Here is a 24,887-nt window from a genome sequence, read left to right on the forward strand (position 1 = left end):
TTTGAGATGGAGAAGATTTGTAGCTCAGGTGGATGATTTTGATGCTACAACTGACTTCTACCTGAAGTTTATGCTGAGGATGTCGTTTAGAAGAACTATGAAAGCTCCACGACCAAACGATCCAGCACAGAGAATAAAACACCTGCTTGTATTTATCACAGAATTCCGTTATTTAAAAAAAAACTGAATTAACTAATTTTACTATCACATAAACAAGTCCCTTTATGTAATAGTACATGTTAGTATATTTAAAACATTTCTCGACAGATAGCTGACGGATAAGTAGCCTGAACTTAATTATTGTATAAAGATCTCATCAAAAGTTGTAAACGCGTCTTGCGGATGATTATCAGTTATCGTAAAACTCTTGATCTATGACATGAGTACTTTTTATGTATCCTTTAACCCTAGTAATAATCGTTAGGGTGCCAATTAGTCAAAGTGTTAGTTGTTGTTGATGTCTTTGAGCCAGATGGCTTAACTGTTGAGCTTTCATTATCGTTCTAGGCAACATTGTCATTTATGTAGCGGACATATTTTTCGTCCTACCATGGGACTCTTCAGAACTTCCAACTCACGAAACATTAAGCGATCAAACTTAGGACCTAAAGGTTTTGTGGCTAGCATCTCATCTTTATACCAGGATTTCATATTCACAGATTTAGTCAGTATGCAATATTGTGAAGCTACTGTCCATTTACATCAGTAATATATGTCTCTTTTGCTAGGACAAACTTTCTCCCCAGTATTACAGAGTTTTCGTTGGTTGTCCGACTAATCAGTTCATGATGTAAACTACAAATAAAACGGTCACATAGAATTGAATATGCTAATATTTTTGACAGTTGTCATGAAATGTTCTCATTTAACCTAGTGTTTAAAATGGTATTAAGTAATCCCTCTAGCTATGATATTGGTTGATATATAATCGGTTTTCAATTTAGACAGAAGTTTTCTCAAACTTACATTCATGTTTAGCTGTCAAACTCATATAGCAGCTTACATGATATCCTTTGTCTTTGAGCTATATAGATTGCTCAATACTCAAATATTCTAACACTAACCTATAATGTTTAATATATTTTATGAATTATCAAATGTAGAATGTTAAATAAAATTACAGTATGATAACTTAATGTTTTCAAGAAATTTAATAATTGAATTCATGAGTCAATTAAAGCTAGACAACCATGAAAAACCAGGAAGTAATGGACGGTCGTTTCGTCCTATTGTGGGACACCTCATCAATGCGCATCCACAATCCCGACTCGCGACATTCGAATCCAGGACCTATCAGTCTCGCGTGCGAACACTTAACATCTAGACTACTAAGCCGACAGCCAATGGTGTCATTATCTAACTTCAACTAATTCACCAAATTGAGCGAGACATCCACCATTGTCTTTAGTGACTTACAATCTAACAACAGACCTGGTTGAACTACACTGGTTACTGCTTTTCACTAGAACTCCAGGAAATACCTCTTGAAGCCAGTCACTAGAGAGCATATGTTGATTAATATCAGAAGGTAGTTTTGTGGATATTATAGTATTTTTTTGAATAGTTGAGACCATGAGTCGATTGAAGCTAGAACACCATGGAAAATGTTGAAGCATTGGGAGGCTGTTTCATCTTAGTATCGGACTCCTCAGCAGTGCGCATCCTCGATCCCACTCGCGGGTATCTACCTCAGTACAGTGGAAGATGGTCGCACAATGTCATGAATTGATTGAGGTTAGATATTAACACTATTGGATGCCGACTCAGTGGTCTAGAGATAAGCGTCCGCGCGTGAGACTGAAGGCCCTTGGTTTGAATCTCGCTAGCCTGATCGTGTATGTGCACTACTGAGGAGTCCCATAATAGGACGAAACGGTCATCCAGTGCTTCCAGGTTTTCGATAGTGGTCTAACGTCAATCAGTTCATGATCTCAATCGAAAACATAAAAAGTAAATAGAAACTTTTTAAATAAAATTTGTTGAAGAAAAGAAGAATCCTCCTACTTGTCAATAAAATGCTTGACATGTTCAACAGGAAAGGTGTATAGTATAGATCAACAACTTTCACTACATCTTTATTTCAAAGTATGTGTGTTGAATTTAGTATTGAGGAAATTTTTCTATAGTTTTGTTTGCGTAGAGCAATGTATAAACCAAGTAGGTGGTTTTTATCTGATAAAATATCACTCGAGAACTATTTTCAAGTTTACAAATGTCTAGTAACAGCCACATGCTACAATTTAAAGATTGATTAGTTGCTCTACCAATAGCCTTCAGTTTATTGACACTTTATTATTACATTTTAATTTATTAACGAGAATTCAAATACAAACATTATAACACTAATTTTCTTACCAGTATACACATTTTACATGAAAAATCAATTGAATTTAATCATCTAATAATGTTATGCTTCATATTTATTTATTTAAACACATAAACATTGGTACAAGGAGGCAACAAAGGGGAACCGAATAGATATGCGCCACGTAAACATTCGATTTGTGTAAGGGCTGGGATACTAACCAGGTGCCCAAACAAAAACAGGTGGCTTCCTTATGGGGCCACACCCTGAGCCTTTGATCTAAAGGTCTGATCCACCTGGCAGTGAGGTAACGCGATGAGATGCAGTCCCATGGTAGCCAGTCACCAATAATTGGTTCATAAGCCATTTATTCATTCAGCTTACTGGAGCCCATGTGCATCAATGGTTTGAATGAGGGTTTTCCAACACCCCTAGGTGGAGTCTCTGTGTCCACCAACTAGGTTAGAACGCTGGACATTCGCTTTTTGTCCTCTCGATTCCGTAAACAACACCTGTGGTGTGAGAATGCAATGAGTAGGACTTTTCTTGCAGTGGTTATACGCACGTGGCCATGCGAGAGCATTTAGGGAGGGAGAGCTGACTCTCCCCACTCTCGGCCGTACCAGGGCATTTGGGGGCTATTCTCCATAAAATAATTACATAAATGGATCTCATTGCGAAACTGACCAAAGAAAATTATTCAATAATACATTTCTGATGAAATTGTTAATATGGATATTACAATAATTTAACTGAAAGTGTTACTTTTTAAGAAAATCTGTCTTGTTTTATTTTCAGATTTTTTTTAAAATTTTCACCATCTTGTTAATGATGACAATGATAAAAGTTAGATAATTGAAGTAAATAAGAAAATGTTTACATATTCAACTTGAATAAAATATGGTTCATACAATGTAACAGTTCATCAATACAAAACAAATAGTTTATATTACCTATTATAGAAAGCAATATTCATATGATGAATAATACACTTACAATGAATTCTGAAATGGATAATAAAACTACCTGTCAACAATATTTTAATTTAAATGAAACAACATATATACCTGATATATATGAATTTAAACAACAACCTATATTAGTTTTAACGGATCAACGACAATTACAAACTATAACATCATTGTCAAATTCTACACTTCAAATAACTCAATCATCACAGATTTCTGTAGAAGATCAAGAACATCAAATCTCTTCACGTGTATCTGACCTAGAATCAGTAAATTTAGATAATAATTTCCATAGAAATTATAATAAAATCAATAATATTACAAAATTATCATTAATACCTATACTTCCAAATAATTCAGTAAATAATACAAAAAACTTATGGTTACTTCAACAATCTTCTGATAATTCAGTAATAAATTCTAATATAAAACGTCATTTTAAACGTCGTGCAGCAAATCATCATTATAATCAACGTCCTATTTGTTATTCACAAAATATAAAATCTAATATTAAGAATAAATTTGGATATAATTCATTTAGTGCTCCATCTTCACTTATATCTAGTGCATTAGCTACTACATATTCAGAATTAAAAAATGAAAAGACTAAAGAGAATGAACAAATGAATTATGAGCAATTACAATTATTATTACCTACATTATCAACAGTAAATTTGACGAATGATAATGTTGATCATGATGATCATGAAAATTGTTTAAATCGTAAATTTCTAAATGATTTTGATATTAATTCAAATGAAAATAGTATTGTAGTAACTGAACCAGTACAAATTACTGATCGATCATTTTCAAATCAATCGATTACAAATGATTATAAAGTTAATTTGTTAACATCTAGTGAATGTCTTTCTTCTTCTTTAGAAAATCAAAAATTAGATGATTTACAACATAATACTATTCTTTATAATAGTAGTTATATTAATTTAGATAATGGTAATTTTCCAATTCGTTCACATTCATTTTTTCACTTACGCCAATTAGATTCCCTTAGTTCAAATGGATCTCATTCTAAACCTGATACAGATATATTATATCCTATGAATGGTTCGTTCAATCAATTAGCTATTCGTGTTTCCTCATCACCTATGTCAATTTGTAGTAATAATACCTTTTATCAACAGAATAATTGTTCAGAAGATCAATATAATAAAACCACTTTTAATGGTAACAATTATGGCGGTAGTAGTATCAAAAGCAGACGGAGTAAATGCGAGAAATATATCAGTCCGGACAAGCACACTTGCATTAGATCATATTCAGCTATGAGACATCCAAACGAATGTAATATACGTGTATTTCGTTCACCTCTCGATGTCCTTTCACCGTGTAAAGGTAAGAAATTTTGTAGTATTGTATTAAACATTAAATTTTACAACAAGAACATTCTTGGAAACATAACGTACGCTGCTTATTTCTCTAAGTGAACTATAATCTCTCAAATAAATCCACAATTAAGTTTATATATTAGGGTAATGTAGTGTTGAATAAACTCGTCATGCACCGATACTTTACACCTGCTTGTATTTATCACAGAATTCCGTTATTTAAAAAAAAACTGAATTAACTAATTTTACTATCACATAAACAAGTCCCTTTATGTAATAGTACATGTTAGTATATTTAAAACATTTCTCGACAGATAGCTGACGGATAAGTAGCCTGAACTTAATTATTGTATAAAGATCTCATCAAAAGTTGTAAACGCGTCTTGCGGATGATTATCAGTTATCGTAAAACTCTTGATCTATGACATGAGTACTTTTATGTATCCTTTAACCCTAGTAATAATCGTTAGGGTGCCAATTAGTCAAAGTGTTAGTTGTTGTTGATGTCTTTGAGCCAGATGGCTTAACTGTTGAGCTTTCATTATCGTTCTAGGCAACATTGTCATTTATGTAGCGGACATATTTTTCGTCCTACCATGGGACTCTTCAGAACTTCCAACTCACGAAACATTAAGCGATCAAACTTAGGACCTAAAGGTTTTGTGGCTAGCATCTCATCTTTATACCAGGATTTCATATTCACAGATTTAGTCAGTATGCAATATTGTGAAGCTACTGTCCATTTACATCAGTAATATATGTCTCTTTTGCTAGGACAAACTTTCTCCCCAGTATTACAGAGTTTTCGTTGGTTGTCCGACTAATCAGTTCATGATGTAAACTACAAATAAAACGGTCACATAGAATTGAATATGCTAATATTTTTGACAGTTGTCATGAAATGTTCTCATTTAACCTAGTGTTTAAAATGGTATTAAGTAATCCCTCTAGCTATGATACTGGTTGATATATAATCGGTTTTCAATTTAGACAGAAGTTTTCTCAAACTTACATTCATGTTTAGCTGTCAAACTCATATAGCAGCTTACATGATATCCTTTGTCTTTGAGCTATATAGATTGCTCAATACTCAAATATTCTAACACTAACCTATAATGTTTAATATATTTTATGAATTATCAAATGTAGAATGTTAAATAAAATTACAGTATGATAACTTAATGTTTTCAAGAAATTTAATAATTGAATTCATGAGTCAATTAAAGCTAGACAACCATGAAAAACCAGGAAGTAATGGACGGTCGTTTCGTCCTATTGTGGGACACCTCATCAATGCGCATCCACAATCCCGACTCGCGACATTCGAATCCAGGACCTATCAGTCTCGCGTGCGAACACTTAACATCTAGACTACTAAGCCGACAGCCAATGGTGTCATTATCTAACTTCAACTAATTCACCAAATTGAGCGAGACATCCACCATTGTCTTTAGTGACTTACAATCTAACAACAGACCTGGTTGAACTACACTGGTTACTGCTTTTCACTAGAACTCCAGGAAATACCTCTTGAAGCCAGTCACTAGAGAGCACATGATGATTGACTCATGAATTCAATTATTAAATCACTACATTCTTCACACAACCCCTCTATGATTATTTTCGAGCAGTTATCCCTTAACATTTCTTATTACCAAAAAGGTGACCAAAACACTTTTTCAATGCTATAAATTATAATTTAATGTATCCAAATACCAGATTGTTTAATAATCGGTATATGATATTTGTATATATGGATAACACTGTAAAATCTTAGTTTGTCAATAAAGGTGGTGCTAAATTCATAAACAGTTTTTGTTTTGGTACTTATTATTGAGTAATAATTTGATTTATTTGAGCTGTTAGTTTGGATGGTATTAACAATCCAGAAATTTACGGTCTAAAATACTACTGATTTACCACAAGTATATTATTTGTCATATGTGAAATTTCAGGTAACTTTAACTCATAAGGACTTACTTTAAATGACAGCAACAACTAAAAATACATAATGCGGTTACATTGAACTAGTGAAACAACTATCAGAAAACTTTTTTTATGCTTTAATCATCAGTGATGGAACACTACTGTGGAACAAACTGTCTACAAGAAGATATTAAGCTAATCAACAGACAAATCCACTTTGGTTTAACTCAAGAAATATATACGTTTTTATTATACTTGAATCCATGAGTTATTTCAAGCTATACCGCCATGGAAAACCTGGAAAAACTGGACGGCTTTTTCGTCCTATGGTGGGATTCCTCAGCGACTGGCTTCAAGAGGTATTTCCTGGAGTTCTAGTGAAAAGCAGTAACCAGTGTAGTTCAACCAGGTCTGTTGTTAGATTGTAAGTCACTAAAGACAATGGTGGATGTCTCGCTCAATTTGGTGAATTAGTTGAAGTTAGATAATGACACCATTGGCTGTCGGCTTAGTAGTCTAGATGTTAAGTGTTTGCACGCGAGACTGATAGGTCCTGGATTCGAATGTCGCGAGTCGGGATTGTGGATGCGCATTGATGAGGTGTCCCACAATAGGACGAAACGACCGTCCATTACTTCCTGGTTTTTCATGGTGGTTTAGCTTCAATGGACTCATTATCTCAACTATTGAAATTACGAACATTTTATTTAGGAGTCAAAGTAGTCTATATTCTGAGCCTGAAATAAATGATCATGAATATAACATTATGTCCATTTATATATTGTACTGGTTAGGTAAATGTAATAATATAAATAACCGATAGGAATAATTCGGTGTTGTACTGTTTTTTTATCTCCGCATCGATGTTTAGTACTGTAGTTGCTTATAACCGATAGGATTATTAGTACATTTAATATATAATCACGTTTAGTTTGTGATAAAAGCATCTCCAGTAAACAGTTGCTCTTTCATTATTACATACTTACACTTTACTTACTCATAGGCCACCAACCAGTATTCTCCAACCAACTCTGTCCTGGGTTCTGCTTTGCAGTTGTTTCCAAGTACTATGGATTCTTTTCATTTCTGCTTCCAATTCCTGACGCAATGTGTTCCCTAGTCTTTCTCTCTCCCTGTACTTTTCAGGATTCCACGTCAGGGCTTGCCACTTGATAAAGTCTGATAAATTCCACAGTGTATGTCCTACCAACTGTCATAATCTTTTCCGAATTCCCCCTTAAGCTAAGCTGGTTTGTCCACTGCCATATTAGGTTGTTGTTGATGGTATTCGGTCACCGGACACTGAGTACCTTGAGTAAACACTTGCTTATAAATATCTGCACATTTTTGATGACGGTTGTAGTAATTTTACAACTTTCAGCTCCGTGCAGTAGGACTGTCTTGATGTTTGCATTGAAGATTCTTTGATGTTGGCTGACCGTTGTTCTGAGTTCCATGTATTCTTCAACCGTAGGAGTGCCTCAATTGCCTGGCCAATCCTCGCCTTTACACCTACATTCGATCCTTCTCATTTATCGATGATAATCTCAGGTACGTAAAACTTTACACCACCTTCGGAGCTTATCCATCGAATGTTGTTGGTTTGGAGCTCTCTGTATTGCATTTCGGGACCTTGCCTTCTCTCATGTGTATATTGGAGCCTACTGCTGCGTAGGCTGCTCCTATACTGTCCAAAGTCCAACTCATCTATTTACATCCAAGTCGTCCATTTTATTCCAAGCTTCCCCTCATATGTGAAGGTCTTGATTACTCAATCGATCACCAGAAGAAAAAGGAATGGTGAGAGTAAGCAGCCTTATCTACCACCGGTTCCATTGCATTGATTATTCAACAATTATCCATAGTGTTGTGTGGCGGTTTGTGCACGACGGAATCCATCCTGTTGATCCAGAAGTTGAGTGTACGTTGAATATTTCATTCTGTTCAACATCACTCTGTCCAGGGTTTCGATAGACATTCATTCACTACGATAGGGCTTTCTGCGGTTCACAATCTGTTTGCACGTTGAAATGAGTGCTTCTTTGATCCCCTTCTAGTTGTTCACCAAGTACTTTCCTCTTCTTTGAGTAGATCTTGTAAGGATTGAATTTGTTGCTAAGAGCTATCCGGAATTCACCGAGTTTGTCACTGTCACGAATTAAGGGTGTTCTAAATCTTTATAATGCTGTTTCCCTGGCTGTCCAGCTTTTCTTTAGATTCAGTTTCATCTTGACCACCATCAGGTAGTGATCTAAAGCTACGTCAGCTCCTCTCTCGGTTCTCACGTCTTCGATGGATCTTCTGAATTTTTTAGTGATGTAAATATGATCCATTTGGTTCTTCATGATGTGATTCGGTGAAACCCATGTAGCTTTGTGTATGAGTTCGTGTGGGAATATTGTGTCAGCTCTTGCCATCTTTTAAAGGCGCGTAATCTCGAAAATCTGCTACCGTTTTCCATCTCTTTCTCCTAGTTCATGTCGTCCTATGGTATATTCATCCGTGGTGTTGTCCATTCCGACCTCAACGTTTAAATCTCTCATTGTAAAATTCGACAATCGGAAGGAGGAATGTGTATATATTGTGAAAAATTACTAATTATTTACATAAAAATCATACACAGTCGTTAAATGTCTATTTGCATCTTTCGGCGTGCGCTGCAGTCTGAACAGTCTTCTCGTATGATATCCAAGTGTTACGCTAACGCCGTACTTTCGATGTACTGAAGCTCTTCACTCCACCTGACAATTGTTACAACTTCGAGTCCATACTACTTACAAACAATCTTCGGAGTAGTGCCCACTACACCATCAGAATGATCAGGTCTTTTCCTGGGCATTTCTGTACGATTAACTTTTGCCTCTAATGAAACTGATCTTTTGCGTCTTGTTCACTTTCACCAATGGGTACATAGCACTAGATAACATTTATTGAGATTCCCTCCTTCGTTTTGAAGGATGCTTTGATTATTCTGGATCCATAGAATTCCAATTTTATAAGTGTTTTTCGTGCTTTTTGGATAGCATCAGTGCAATTCCTTGTGTGTGCGAGGAAGTTTCTTATTTATACTCAGAGTACAACAGTGTCTCGTAAATCTAATATTTTCTGTCCAGCTTGCGTCCAATAGGTTTAACTGGTTCCGGGAACCGCCAAAATATATTTCCTTATTTCTAGAGCTATTCGTCTTGTTCTGCAAGTCTCCTATTTTGGATGGAACTCTCATGTATTTATATTAATTGTTGCTCTGGCTGTCAAGGGGGGGCATCGACGTTGGGATTTCCCAAGAATCTCAGCTTTCACCATGAGGTGTCATAATACTTTTAAATGAAGATCCTTTAACTCCTAAGATATAATTTAAATAGTTTAAATGAGTTTTTGTGGTTAGCATTTATTTAGCAAGGTTTTTTTTCTACGGAATGGCAACACCAATCGCATGCCCAAACCCTCTCTTTTATCCGGAACTGAGGCTGGCATTAACCCTATAAGGACTACAGGCGAAATTTCTCTGATTGTTAGAGATGATTAAAGCCACACGTGTATCATACGAAGAAAAAAATCCATTTTAAAATTCATGTCGACTTAAAGTAAATTTAGTTCTGTCTACTTTCAGTGTACTTTCGTTGTATTAGGTTATTCAGATTGAGTTCTGTTCACTAACTCAGTATATTTTCGGCTGCATTATTTCATTCATTATAAAGTGTGCTACATGATTTTCAATGAATTTATCCTTGTATTGACTAATTTATTGTGGTTCTGTGGTTGGTGATGATTGTTCAGTTGATAAAATAGTGCGGTCAAAAATTGTTACACGATCGATAATTTTACTTTTCCGGAACTTCTTATCCTAGTTAGACGCCCTTGGAGAAGAGCATAGAGGCAATCTCGTTCAACGTACTTAAGTTAGAGTTGTCAATAATTAGACTGGTGTACAAATTGTTCATTCCTGGTTATCAAGAATCGATTGCATTTATTTTCTACTTTTAGTAACTCAGGAGTACAGTTCTATTTTTATGTAACGTAGTTATCAAGTGAAGGTTGACAGTATTGTTGTTCTGCCTCTATCTTCTTCATTTCACGATGAATGAAATAATGCAAATAAAAATACACTGAGTTAGTGAACAGAAGTCAATCTGAATAACTTAACACAATGAAAGTACACTGAAAGTAGATAGAACTAAATTTACTTTAAGTCGACATGAATTTTACAATTGATTTTTCCTTCACACGATAATATTTGGGTATGTCACTTCCCTAATAAGAAATAACGTAAATCAAATATATTCTATTATAGTACATCTCAACCTAGAATAAAAATAAATTATTAGATTCAGTCTAATGTTTTACCAATGACTCACTATGAGACATAAGTATAACGCATTAAATTACAAAACAAGAAACTATTAATTCCATATATATACATGTACGTAATTGCTTTTAAGTAACATTTCTTAAACATTTGTACATTCATTGATAAATTATACATATCTATTTTGATTATGTAAAGTATAGTGCACACTTTTATATTATCTGTCTTTTATTCATTTTTCTTCTCTTTTTTTTACTTCACATACAACACACAGTTCACGGTATGAACAACATTGACTGTCATCTCACATTTTCTTTTTCTTTCTAAACTGAAGGGAAACTACAGCGAAACAAAAAAACACAAGAAAAAAACGATGTATAAATGTAAGAAAACAATCATAGAAATTCATGTTGATTTACAACAACTGTCACTGTATATCACTATAGTGGTTTTGTTTGAAATTTCCAAGTTGAGGTTAATGATCTTGATTTCAGGTAACGCTACTACCAACTTATTACTAATATGATGACAGATGTTACTGTCAGAATTATTTCTCCTATATGATACATAGTTTGATAAAAAGAAAGGAAAAATTTTATATTCCAGTGAATGTACTTGTATGTTTGTTCGCTTATTGGTAAAATTGAATTACAATGCTTCACCATTAAATTGTTATAAACTAAAATGCATAAATATGTAACCTTTCATATATTGTTCTAAGTATAGTTACTGTTTGTATATGATAAAATGCAGATAAAAAAGAAAGTAAAAGATAAAGTAAAATACAGTTGATTTTGTAATGAACAAATCTATCTTTTATTCAATATGATACATTTACTGAAAAGAAAATCAGTGAAATATTCATTTTGATTTTCTATTTTAAAACATACAAACAAATTTACATGCATAGAGATAAACAGTTTCTATTTTATAGTAAGTTAATATGTCGTTTGAAAAGAAAAACTATCTCAGAAACTGAGATGGATTTGTTTTGTTTGTTTTTTTTCTTTTCTTCATCGTTTCATTTCATTTGACAAGATGAAGGGAAATTTTTCTTTAAGGAAATTGTGGCATTTCATTTTATTTCAAATTGGTTTTTACTATTACTAGCTGTTTCTCTCTCTCTTCCTTTCTCTCTCTCTCTCTCTCTATCTGTCTCTGATGAGTAGAAATGTAAAGGTTAATACAAGAAAAAAAAGAATCTTTTATGAAAATATCTTGAGGTAATATGAGATTTTTCAAAAGAATAAAAGAGAGCTTTTGAATCATTGGATAAGAAATAAGGAATTAGAATACAAAACTCTATAATAAAGCAAAACAAAATAATTACATCGTATAATAAATGATCGATATTGATAATGTCAGGAATTAAAACAAATTCTGTAAAATACTCATTAAATAAATACACCTACTTATTACCGTTTATCATAAAACATGCGTTTCAGTACCATCAACCATATTCATGTAAATTCATTTGGTATTTTTTACTTGAATTTTCCCAATGATGTTTAGGACTCCAATTGGTCAGTGCCATATTGACATATGTGCATTCTGTGTGTAGTGCCTCGATATTGCCTGAAGTCACAAGCATTATGTGCAGAAATGGATAGTGGCTGGCAGTGGAACCCAATTTGACGCGTGTTTCTTCCTATTCGGGACTCGTCAGCTGGATGTACCTCCATCTCAGAGTTTATGTTCAATGTAGGACTCAGGACTCGCTAGCTAAGTGGAGAATGCAATGGTGTTTAAAGCAAACGGTACTGGGCTCGAGCCCCAGAGTTAACATCAATCCTGAGATGCAGGTACATCCAGCTGACGAGTCTCAAAAAGGACGAAACGCGCTTCGAACTGGATTCCACTACTAGCCACTGTCCATCTTTGCTTATATTCATGTAGCTACGCTAAAATAATATGAAAATATGTTTTTATCAATTATTAAATAAACTAAAATCATATAGTGTTTAAATAATTTACACTTTTATTAATGTTTTGAGTGGGTAATTAAACACTAGAGAAAACGTTGTTTGCACGAGAGACTCCTTTGTCGATAACACTTTCAAAGTTAATAGTATAAACTTTAAATCTTATTGATGACATCAATAATCACTGAATTTTAAGTATGTCTAGTCTAAAAAATAATGTGATTATTGTACTGACTTGTTTTGGTCTGGTCTTAAAGAGTAAATAACTTTATATTGTTTTCTAGAAATATGGTAAGTCAAAAATGTAAGTTCAAATTTAACATACCAAAACATTTATGTTAAATTTTAACAGTATTTTTTCGTTTCCCTTACATTTTCAAAGTTTCTTTGTTGACCAAATAGACTTATGATATTGAGTTATTTGTAAACTGCATTATCTCCAAATAACAAGTATCCTCTTATAACATAAGTCCTTCATTGGGTAGTGATCAATTTCATGTGTGTCAGGTTCTTCATAGTGACGATCGAATTCTATCGATCAGATTGCAATGTGGTTACTAGTCTAGGTGACTCAATATTGCGTGCATAATGTTGAGATGTAAGATGGTGATATGATGCTTTCCTGTCGAGTATCTCCAGCTACCGCCTTATGTCCTTGATAGTGTATAGTTGGTATTTAATTATTGCAATATTTCTTATGAAGATTTACTTTTGTAGTTACATTTATTCTGTACAGCAGTGGGGAAATAATTTGAAATGAGTGAGTTCTCCAAAGACCTCAAACGTTTAGTGGAGTTCCACATACCCTGATACCTAGGTAAATTTAAAATGAGGCATGAAGAACAAGATTTACAAAATAAAACGAATTTATAACATTGCAAGGCTTTTCATCAGCTATACTAGGTCTGGAGTTACAATTATTTATTATTATGGTATTGAGCTTTTTGAGCCAGATGACTTTATTGTATAGCTCTACTTGTTACTGTAGATAACATCTTCAGCTCCTACGTCATGCAATATTATTGTGACCATTTAATGTTATGATTACGAAGAACATTTTTCATAAATGAATCAATGAAACTCAGTTCGAAACAACACAGAAAAACATAAACAGATAGAAGCGAAAACAACATATTTAACATGACCATTATTAGTGACCATTAGTATCTGGTTCAAAATGAAGTTATATATATAAAGGGATGATATCATAAATAACAAGACATTTCTAACAAATAAATGTTGATCAATACATCTAACTTATATAGTATTAAATCTTACATTTCATGTGAATTTCAATGGAATTCTCTTAAATACAAAACAAAGTGAACAGACTATGTAACTGACAGATGTTAAAACAATATAGTTAGTTTGCCATGGCAGCGTAACGTTTACCATAATTTTCCTATGTATACAACTTTCAAGTGACAAAACCTTCATGGTGATGGCCTCTACAAAGCAGAGTAAAAGCCATGTTCTCTCTTTCCTACTTATTTTAAACCACTTTGTGATACTTATTCTATGCCCCTTATCAATTAAATATCTAGTGATTGCGCTTGTGACCACTTTACCTCTTTTTAAACGTGGCTTTCGAGGAACATGTTTAATAAAACCCCTTGTAGATGCCCTCTCAATATTTCTTTCGTACCTGCTGCCATGAGTACACTTCATAAATACATTTGGTGGTGAGGTCACAGGGGTAATGATTCACTCTTTATTGTTTTGAAGAACATTTGGTGTTATATACTGAAATTAGTTGAGCTACAGGAAAGGTTCTTCAGAATCGTTGTCATCCTTTTATCAATTATACCCGAAATGTCATCCCCTCCAAATGCAAGTTGGATGAAGTTATATTTTTTAAGCAGTTATTCACGTTCCGTGAATATTTGCGTACTTCACTATTAGTTTCTTTGTATATCCACTTTTTATGAGGTATTTTTCAGTAGTGCCCCATTTGTCCCTCTACTTTATTAGTTGAACATAACCTTCTAGCCTCACCAAATGAGATCTTGACTGAACAGCGTATGCGACTAAGAGGACCAATCTTTTGTAGTTTAGGCAAAAGCCGTCTATGTATGTTTGTAGTGGCTGTGCTTCGATAACTAATCACCCTCGAACCGTTATCGTATAATCTTCAACGATGTTTGAAATCAGAAGGCAAAAAGAAGCAGCTACTACAGTTTATTTAGCAGATAATTCGGACCAGACAGCAAAGGCAAAATGGATGAGCAAGCGAACTACGATTGTAGCAGTAGCAGTAGCGAGTAGTTGTAGTGGATGGGTGCAAATGTACATATATATATATATATATATATATATATATATATATATATATATATATATATATATATATATATATATATATATATATATATATATATATATATATATATATATATATATATATATATATATATATATAGGAAAATGGATGAGTCAGCGAATAGATTAAGCAGTTAAAAATGTAGCTAGCAGAATGAATACATGCGTAGGCGCTAAACAACTGTTCAAGCATATGTATTTCATACAAGCACAATAATAATGACAGTACAACAAGTTGTTATAGCATGGATGACTTTGTCCATTAAATAGGTCAACAAAAGACCTTGACTGAATTAAACTCAATTGCATGTGAGTCGCTATATGTTTTCTGAATATATTGTCTTTGTTTGTCCATTGTTTTTCCATTTTATGTTCAGGTCAAGATAGATAAACTGATCATTATGTTCAAAAGCCATAGTTACATTTTATGATTTCACGTGATTCGTTAAAGTGGCAAAGTAATTTTGAAACATGATTCATATCACAATAAATACAAACAGATAATAACACTACTGGATGCCGGCTCAATGGTTCAGAGGTTAGGCGGGACCGAAGGTCCTGGGTTCGAATCCCGCGTGCGGGATGGTGGATGCTCGCTGCTGAGGAGTCACGTACTAGGACGAAACGGCCGTCCAGTGCTCCCAGGTTATTAGTGGTGGTTTGACATTATCGGTTCATGATTTCAATAAAAGCTCTATAGTCTACACAATTCTATATTGATAATAAAAAATGTAGTGTCAACATGCATTCAATAGAGTGTGATATTTTCAGTTCCGTATTTGAATCACTTCTGTTCAAGGTTAGCTATGAAGATGTCGGCCAATGTAGGCCTGACTAGTAATCCCATGGTCACTCTATCGCTTTGTCCGCATAACAGGTTGTTTAATTTAAATTATCCCCTTTTTGTCCATTTAGGCATTATGGAGCGGAGGAAATAATTCATGCTCCTAGGAAACCAGATTTACGGTTCATTATATCGATAAATTTGTAAGTGAGAATCAGACAATAAATAGTAGGGTTTATCTATCCGATATATCCATCTGGTTCTTTCGAAAGTGAAATGTTTCTTTGAAGATTTACATGATTTTATAATCAACATAAAAGTCTTGGCTGATCTCAACTATTATATCAAATATGTTGTTTCTTCTTCGCCTTGTGTTCTTAAGTTTTTGCAAACTCCACTTTATTGAAAACATTGATCAAAATGACCTGGTATGGCTGAGAGTGGGGAGAGTCAGCTCTCCCTCCCTAAATGCTCTCGCATGGCCACGTGCGTATAACCACTGCAAGAAAAGTCCTACTCATTGCATTCTCACACCACAGGTGTTGTTTACGGAATCGAGAGGACGAAAAGCGAATGTCCAGCGTTCTAACCTAGTTGGTGGACACAGAGACTCCACCTAGGGGTGTTGGAAAACCCTCATTCAAACCATTGATGCACATGGGCTCCAGTAAGCTGAATGAATAAATGGCTTATGAACCAATTATTGGTGACTGGCTACCATGGGACTGCATCTCATCGCGTTACCTCACTGCCAGGTGGATCAGACCTTTAGATCAAAGGCTCAGGGTGTGGCCCCATAAGGAAGCCACCTGTTTTTGTTTGGGCACCTGGTTAGTATCCCAGCCCTTACACAAATCGAATGTTTACGTGGCGCATATCTATTCGGTTCCCCTTTGTTGCCTCCTTGTACCAATGTTTATGTGTTTAAATAAATAAATAATTCTAAACCGTTCGTTCGTTTTATTTAAATTTAATAGATTTAACTAATAAAAAACGTTGACCATCTCTAAACTTAAAATTGGGTAAAATACCTTAAAACCGTTACATGATACTAGTCGTATAATCTAGTAAAAAATAACTATCCTACATGTAAATTGTAATTCACGTTTTAGAAAGTTATAAAAATACTACACGCGATACTAGTCGGTTGACATTAAGTAACCGGCCTATATGATTCCCTACCACCCCTTTTAAAAAAATTGTGGGGTGTGAATGAAAAATTTAGGTATCATTGATTGGTGGACTTGTTTTGCAAGTGTGTGCTCAAGTGATAATGAACAAACATTTTGTTACCTTTAATAATTTTGTGATTGGTCGTAAACTGTTCATCTTTGTAATCTGATTAGTTGAAATCGAAATCACATCTGGAGCTGTGATTGGATACCAGAATTTTCATTTTTTACATTTGAAATTTAATGATAATGAATAATTTTTTTTGTGTAATCTTAGTCTTGAAAAAAATTTAGACTTTTGAAGAAAAAGACACCAACTTAATTGCATTACCATGCAATCCTACTGTTAGTGAATGTGTATTGGGATCAATTTTTGTTTTCCGATCAAGTATACCTTGAATTGAAGTCGTTAGTTATCGGAACAGGAATAATCATATGTATCTCAGTAAAAGAAAGTTTTTGGGAAAAAGCATCTGTAAACCGGTTTGAATATTTGATAATAGTGATTACTGAATGAGGTCGGTAGTCAAATATTTAATACCAAATTAATAAACAAATTATCACCAAAGTGTGTGCATAGGCTTTTTTGTAACACACGGTGTGTTAATGGGAAAAAGAAATCAACATATCAATAAATCATCATGATAAATTACTGGTTGCAATATGTATAATTCAGGTGAACCGACCGTAGACGATCATTTAATGAACTGACTTTGACAGTATATGAAAGTAGTAATAAATTTTCCGAAAAAGACACTTAATATTTAGTAAAGGATTATTTTGTAAATGTTCATTCATAATGAGAATTAGACAACGTTAGATTTAAATGTGGTTAAATTGTAAAAGTCCATTGAAACGGCTTATTGTGTTCACTTGTAAATTATTTGTAGTTCTGTATTTTAAAATTAATTTTTGGTCGTAATAAAAACTAGTTTGTTTAATCAGTCATGTGTGAATATTGTTAACCGCCGTAATATGAAACCTGAATTATCTAGACATTATGAATGTAACCATTTTTGACAAGCATTTGAAATATCAGTTTCATGAAGTGTAAATGAACAAGCCTACGTCGTCTGACTGACTCAACAAATATCTATCGACTTTAAACGTATAAATATGAGTAAGGTCAACTGTATCAATGAACATTTACAATGCTATTAGTATTATTTATTTTCCTTATTATTATTATTATTATTATTATTATTATTATTATTATTATTATTATTATTATTATTATTATTATTATTATTATTATTATTATTATTATGTCAATTGACAAGATTCAATTCTTGTACTATGTATTTCATTGACACAAAATTTTTGCATTTTCAATTTTCCTATAATGCTTAGTCACTTATTGTGACTGAACACTTTACTGCAAATCATCCCGACCTTTAGTGAATGACCTTTTTAATTTGTAAATATATATATCGTTACAGATGTAAACGTTAACCATTGTTAACACATTACATTGTCAAATTCATAAATGTCATGCCTTATTTTTGGACTTTATAAAATAATAAAATTATGGACTAATAACTGTATAGTGTGATGATGAAGTTAAGGAAAACGATTGTTTCCTAAATTATTTTTGATTTTTGAATATTTTAAGGGAATATTTAACTGGTACAACGAGATTGTACCAGTCATAAATAGTTGATGAGGTGTGCAAATGAATACGGTGATATAATCAGTAGTTATGAATAACTATGGAGGCTTAGTTTACGATCAGACGTACTTCTTACGTACGCATAGTTCTGGTTTCAGGAAATTTTAATATAAAACAAGAATATGAAGTTCTTGTTTTGTGTATCTATGAAACGGATAATATTCTTATTTCTTTTTACACTTACTGTATGACCTTTTATCACCATCATCATTTCAATGATGATGGTTTCAACTTGTTTTCAAATGTCATTATTTTATTCCTAAATAAGTTAATTTTCTCAATTTCGTTTACTTCTCTATGAGCTTTAATCACATTCATCTTTGTAATTATCTTATTACATTCACTAATAAATGTCATCATAAGTTTATTGACCTAACGACAAAATTACGATTTTCACTCATTTAAAATATTCCTATTAAAATGTACTCAAAATGTACTTTTATTAGATAGTTTACAAATGTGTTACTAAAACATGAACGCTAATCACATTATTTTCAATATAAAATTACTAGATTAGTCTTCATTAGATGACAAAATCTTGTCTAAGTTTTCTTAACCTTTATATCTAATAAACGTTAGAAACAAGTTTACGAATACATGAACGATAATCGCTTTTCCACTATTAATCTCTAAGGGATATCTAAATTCATGAGACATTAATAAGTGCTTAATCACTTGACCTTTGCGGCGGAAAAGTAGTAGATAAAAAATAATGGAAATCAAATTGTGGGTGGCCCTGAAAAGGGCATTTACTCGTTCTCGCGGTCGAACGTCATCACTATTAGTTTGTAATGGCGCCACAGATAGGACAGTGCACTGCTCGTACGTTCGGCGATGGGTCGTAGGCACAGAAGGTATGAAACATTGCTTCACATCTACAGAAAACACAACCAACCGCATCACCGGTTTCACACGGAGGCTGCGCAAGATTACAGATGTCGCAGAGTCGATTCTCGTCATGCTCTTCTTCATTTTCGATGTCCCGTTCAGTTAACTCTTCCGAGTTAATAGAAATTACTTCCTCCTCATCGTTACTGAGCGTTTCATCCAAATCAACAGTTCCTCGTTGTATAAACGGCACTGCTACGTTAGTCGAGGTTCTTGAAAGGGTGTACGAATGCTGTTCTCCATGTAAGTTTACTGGCGTTGTTGGTAGTCTACCGTGAACTATGAAGTCATGAAGTGAACTGCATTGTTCCTCCGACATTCGCCTGATTAACGCTATCACCGCATTCTTCATGCTTGGCTGACTCAGTTGCATTGGGAAATAATTTTCAACTGCAATGCAGACTGCGTTATAGGAATGCGAAGGTGTCGCTTCAGTAGTTGACAGGCAACTGGTGTCAGTCGTTCCTGAAGTCGACGTACTTCCGGCTCCTCACCAATACCGGCTTTCCCCCGACAATCCATTGAATATTTATGTAATCTTGCTTCCATCCAATATCCAGTACGAAGCAGCACATTGAAAATGGATCTGAGAACCGGTGTTTTTCGATTAAGGTGATACATCTTCAAGACTCGGTGGCTGGTCTCGACGAAGTTCGTATTATTCAGTTCAAAGAGAGTGGATGGCGGTCGAAAAGCAGTGGACCATTTGTGTTTCCGTGGTAGAAGGTGGTCTCTGACGTATCTGCCAAATGTTCCGTCCGACATTTCGATTAACGAAAGTACGTTGTTAAAACTACAAAATCATGTTATGTAGATTTTGATTTACCTTTCAACCGTTCGAGTGAACATGAGGCGAAAGAACAGTTGTACAATTTCTGATCGCACCCTCTACAATAACGGTTACTGGGTTAATGTTAATGAACGAAACACTTACCCTCTTTATCACATTCCGAACAAGGTGTACGCGACACAGAATATGGTGTGCATCCGGATACACCTGCGTAATAGCAGCAGCAATTGCAGGTGAATCATCGGTCACAATGCCTACCAGTTGTCGACTGTTGGTACACCGTTGGAAAAAGAAGAGGAATCGAGAAATCAAGGCCGACGTTTCGCGACTTAAAAGGCAATGCACATGGGTATTGCCTTAAAATTCATATCCATGGCAACGACTTGATATAAATGGACGTTCTCGTTATTAGTTTTGTACGTCCCGTCAAAACCAATTACGTCACAAAAGTGACCGGCCAAATTCACTTGCTCAGCAGTCATGAAGAAGAAATACGATAGACAGTTCTCATCGTCCAATTCGTATTCGCAAAGCCCACCCAAGGATGTTATGTGAGCTTTCAATTTCCCGTAATCACCTATAGTGTACATTATAAATTGGCAAATTCCGTACCAGGAAGGTTCGCGTGTGAGAACACTTTGTACCGCATATTGCAGACATCTTGAGCGGTCAGACATTTCCCATAAGATTGGTAAGCAAAATTCCTGATGTGGAATGCAGCGGTACCGGAAATCAGCAGCGGTCTCACAGTTTCAAACTCCCCATCCGTTAACCTGCGCATCCATGAATTACCCTGGTACCTCAGGGAATTGCACTCGTGATTGTGATGTACATTCCCACGTACAACAGTCCAATAGCCGTCTATAATCTTACAAAACATAAATGCTGGACATTGGGTGTTCATAGAAGCCCTTCATTAAAAAAAATTATAAAACAATTTACCAAATTACCTCCTCCGTCTAATACGTTGTGACGAACCGCTAGATCTTATACGCCCATTTCGCCAACACACAAATTTAATGTAGGATTTTTGATCTCTGCCAATATGCGAATCTCTCACTACATAATGACTGTAAGTCGATCTTTCAAAATTTGTGATAGTGGTCTTTAACGCTTCAACCGATGGAAACGCAACCAGAAACAAGGTAGTCAAAAAGACTTCCTCCATTTCCGTTACGTGAGAAACACCAGCGCTCGTACTCGGCACGTTACTCTGCTCCATAATGACGATTGAGATTGTGCTTCGTCGACAAGTACTGATAATTTATAACAATTTTCAAGACATAACTAACCAATTAAATCTAATTTTTGGAACTAGTCATTTCATTGGACGAAACACGGGATGAAAAATATTGTAATTTGGGGTTGGAAAATTTTTTTTAAAAAAAAAATGGCCGGTCGGACAATATTATTCATACTAGTCAAAGTAAGTTTATGCTAAATTCTACCGATAATATACGTTAAATTAATCGGTAATTAATCGTTTAACATTAAAATAAGAAGTTATACATTTATTAACAGAGGTTGTTAGTCAATTGAAATGTGGTCCCGTCGAATAAACACAATCTTAAAATAATCTTATTGGCTAGTATTTTATGAACCATCTCAGAATGACTGTTTTTGATTTTGTAAATGACCAATTTAATTATCTGCTTTGATATATCAGATCCTGAAGATATATAACTCACATCAACTTCATATCGATTTGTATAAATGTATTGTGAATATATCTGGAAACTAAATGTTTATGATTGCAGTGATTGATTAATTTGAGATTGTGAATTAGTTATTTGATATGAAAAAGTTCTTGAAGTGCTCGTCTTAATTTACATCAAGCTTCGATATCTCGTATAATTTTTCAAGGAGCAACCTGATATTTATATATACATTAAAAAAGATATCAATACCAAATTTACTTCAGTCGACTATTAATTTAAAGCTAGAAGAAAATCGAATAGATTCGGCAATCGGATATAATTTCGAAGTCATATGATGGTCACCGTCTACAACTTGATGCTTTTTGATGATCTCATATCATTTATTCTTATTCAGATGAATTCTCTATTTTAGATAAATGATTGTGTAGATATCTGTAAAGTTTAACGGTGAACTTTCATAAGAATCAGCAAACTGATAAGAATTTGACACGTTCGGTCATAGTTTCAGTATTGGAATAGATATTTGGAACTACTTGTAGAAAAGCATGACATTTAAATCTTTCCAAGTTAAATATTGGAACGTTGTTTACTAAAAAACAGCAAAAACTATGTGTCATAAGCTGAATTAACTGGAAATATTTTTTTCAACACTGTATTTCAGTTAAGTGACTGAATAATACTGCGATTGCAATGAGAACCAAGTGTTTTGTCATTGACTGATTAGATGTTATTAAATATATTGTTTGGATGAATATTTTTAGGAATAGATTTTATCTCATTCAAAAGACCGAAATGACATTTAGTTAAAGTGACGAAAAAGCAAAGGAATCCTGAATGTTTTTCCATAAGTTCATTAATCAGATCTTCATTTCATTTATTACTGCTTACATTTTTTTCTTTTCATTTTACTGACAGGAAAACTTCGATTGGATATAGAATATCAAAATCATTCAATTAAATTACACGGTAAATTAATGTTTTTGTTAAACTTCTGGTTAATCTTTTGTTAGATATTCAAATATAGTAAGATTGTAGTTGTGACTTTGAAGTGTCTCAATTTCTTGTCTAGGTAAAGTGGTGTAAAGGTTCCTTTATCTTTGAAATATTTAACTAAATCATTTATTAATGATGATTTAAACTTAAGTGACAGGTTATAATTAGTATTTTCAGTTCTATGATAGTAATCATAAAATAAGATTACATAAATCAATATTTTTAACCAGAGAGAAGTTTTGTAGAGATCGTAGTAATATAACAATTGAATTTATGAGTCGATTGAAGGAAGGCCATCATGGAAAACCTGGAAGCACTGGACGGCCGTTATGACCTGTTGTGGGACTCCTCAGCAGTGCTCATCCACGATCCCCCTTCACTAGATTTGAACTCAGGATCTATCGATCTCACGCGTAAACGCTTAACCACTAGATCACTGAGTCGGCATCCGACGGTGTAAATATCTAACTTCAACTAATCTACGAAATCGAGCGACACATCCACCAATGTTTTCGGTTAGTTACTACCTGACAACAGACCCAGTTAAACTCCACTGGTCATTGCTTCTCATTAGAATTTATTGTAATTTGTTAATACTCATCCAGCACAACCATTGATGTTTATTTCTATGCAATCTGAGTATATTTTTAGCAATTCGTCATAAATATTAATCATTGAAAAAATAATAACTCAAGTCCCTTTTTCATTACATGCTTATAAAGCTGTTCCAATTATTATAAGACAAAGCCGACAGAACATCTTACTAAAATCTGAGAACCACACAGTAAATACTTAATTTGCAAAATATCAATCAATTGTCTCAAACTTGACTGTTTCTTTTGCAAATATCAGTCCATCATTTGAGATTTCATTCTTCCTTCATTTTCATACCAATTGCTTTCCGTTCTCCTTTTTTCCTTTCAAGGAATTTGCATGTAGCATTTATTGTAATTAAGTACCTTTGAAAACTGAAGACCGTCGGAAAGCTTATTACTCTTAACGTGGGACTCGTCAGAAGTTGGCATCTCTGGCCATTAGCAGACGCTGTGAGCACATGACCCTCATGATGGAAGCTGTATTATTCGTCGGTTCACCTTAGCTATTGAGTTATAGTCATATGTGCAGAAATTCATGGAAAGGACTATGATTCGACAGGATAAAAAGGCAAAGTTACGCATTCATCTAACTGTGGTTCAACGTGATAATTTTACAATAGGACGTAACCTTTTTAACACTGACGGCTTATTCTGATAAGCTAGAAGCTCATTTGAGTTAATAACTGTGTAGATATTCTGGCTTTCATGGCCACACATTAACAATCCAGTTATGGTTAGTAAAGGCATTATTCTTCCGTAATAAAGAAAATGTTTTCATATTACTGTGATAAGTGAACCAAAGGAAGCATAAATATAGTGATTGGATACAGTGAGAGAAGAACCAAGTGTAGAAATCTACAACTATTCTTCATCATATAGGACTAAGATGTAACCACTAACAGTACGCAATTATTTGGATATATGAAGCTTGTGGGCTAGGAGGGTAGCTGATTCATTCAATATTTTCAATAAGTAAGATTAGAACAAAGACAAACTTTACTACATGTTTATTGAAAGATTGAATAACAAAGAAGAATGGAAGAAAAACTATAGAGTTATGTATTCTTGATCAGAACACTTCAGTGAATAATAAGTCAAAATTACTTTCCATTTATCCATTGATATGTGATCAGTTCAAGAGTGGTAGAGAGGTGGTTATATAAACTTAAAAATGCTAGTTGTTAATTCAAATTTAATGATCAGTAACTTAAAGTACATCTATTAAGCTTTAAGATGAACACTCAA

General features: G+C 34.0%; 1 protein-coding gene across 2 annotated transcripts in view; it reads left to right on the top strand.

The window, feature by feature from the left end:
- Positions 1 to 24,887, top strand: part of MS3_00009576 (uncharacterized protein) — a gene marked incomplete at its 5' end in the record, with an annotated part of 59,458 nt that overhangs the window by 8,387 nt on the left and 26,184 nt on the right. Inside the window, 2 exons of one of the 2 annotated variants that reach the window (XM_051217955.1) lie at positions 3,104 to 4,626; positions 22,969 to 23,019. In XM_051217955.1, coding sequence (XP_051064389.1) covers positions 3,282 to 4,626; positions 22,969 to 23,019 — 1,396 coding nt within the window. Of the gene's footprint in view, positions 1 to 3,103; positions 4,627 to 22,968; positions 23,020 to 24,887 lie in introns of those variants that run through there. The other variant, XM_035731716.2, reaches the window with a different exon arrangement.

This window comes from Schistosoma haematobium, chromosome 7, assembly GCF_000699445.3.
Source record: "Schistosoma haematobium chromosome 7, whole genome shotgun sequence".
Classification (NCBI taxonomy): domain Eukaryota; kingdom Metazoa; phylum Platyhelminthes; class Trematoda; order Strigeidida; family Schistosomatidae; genus Schistosoma; species Schistosoma haematobium.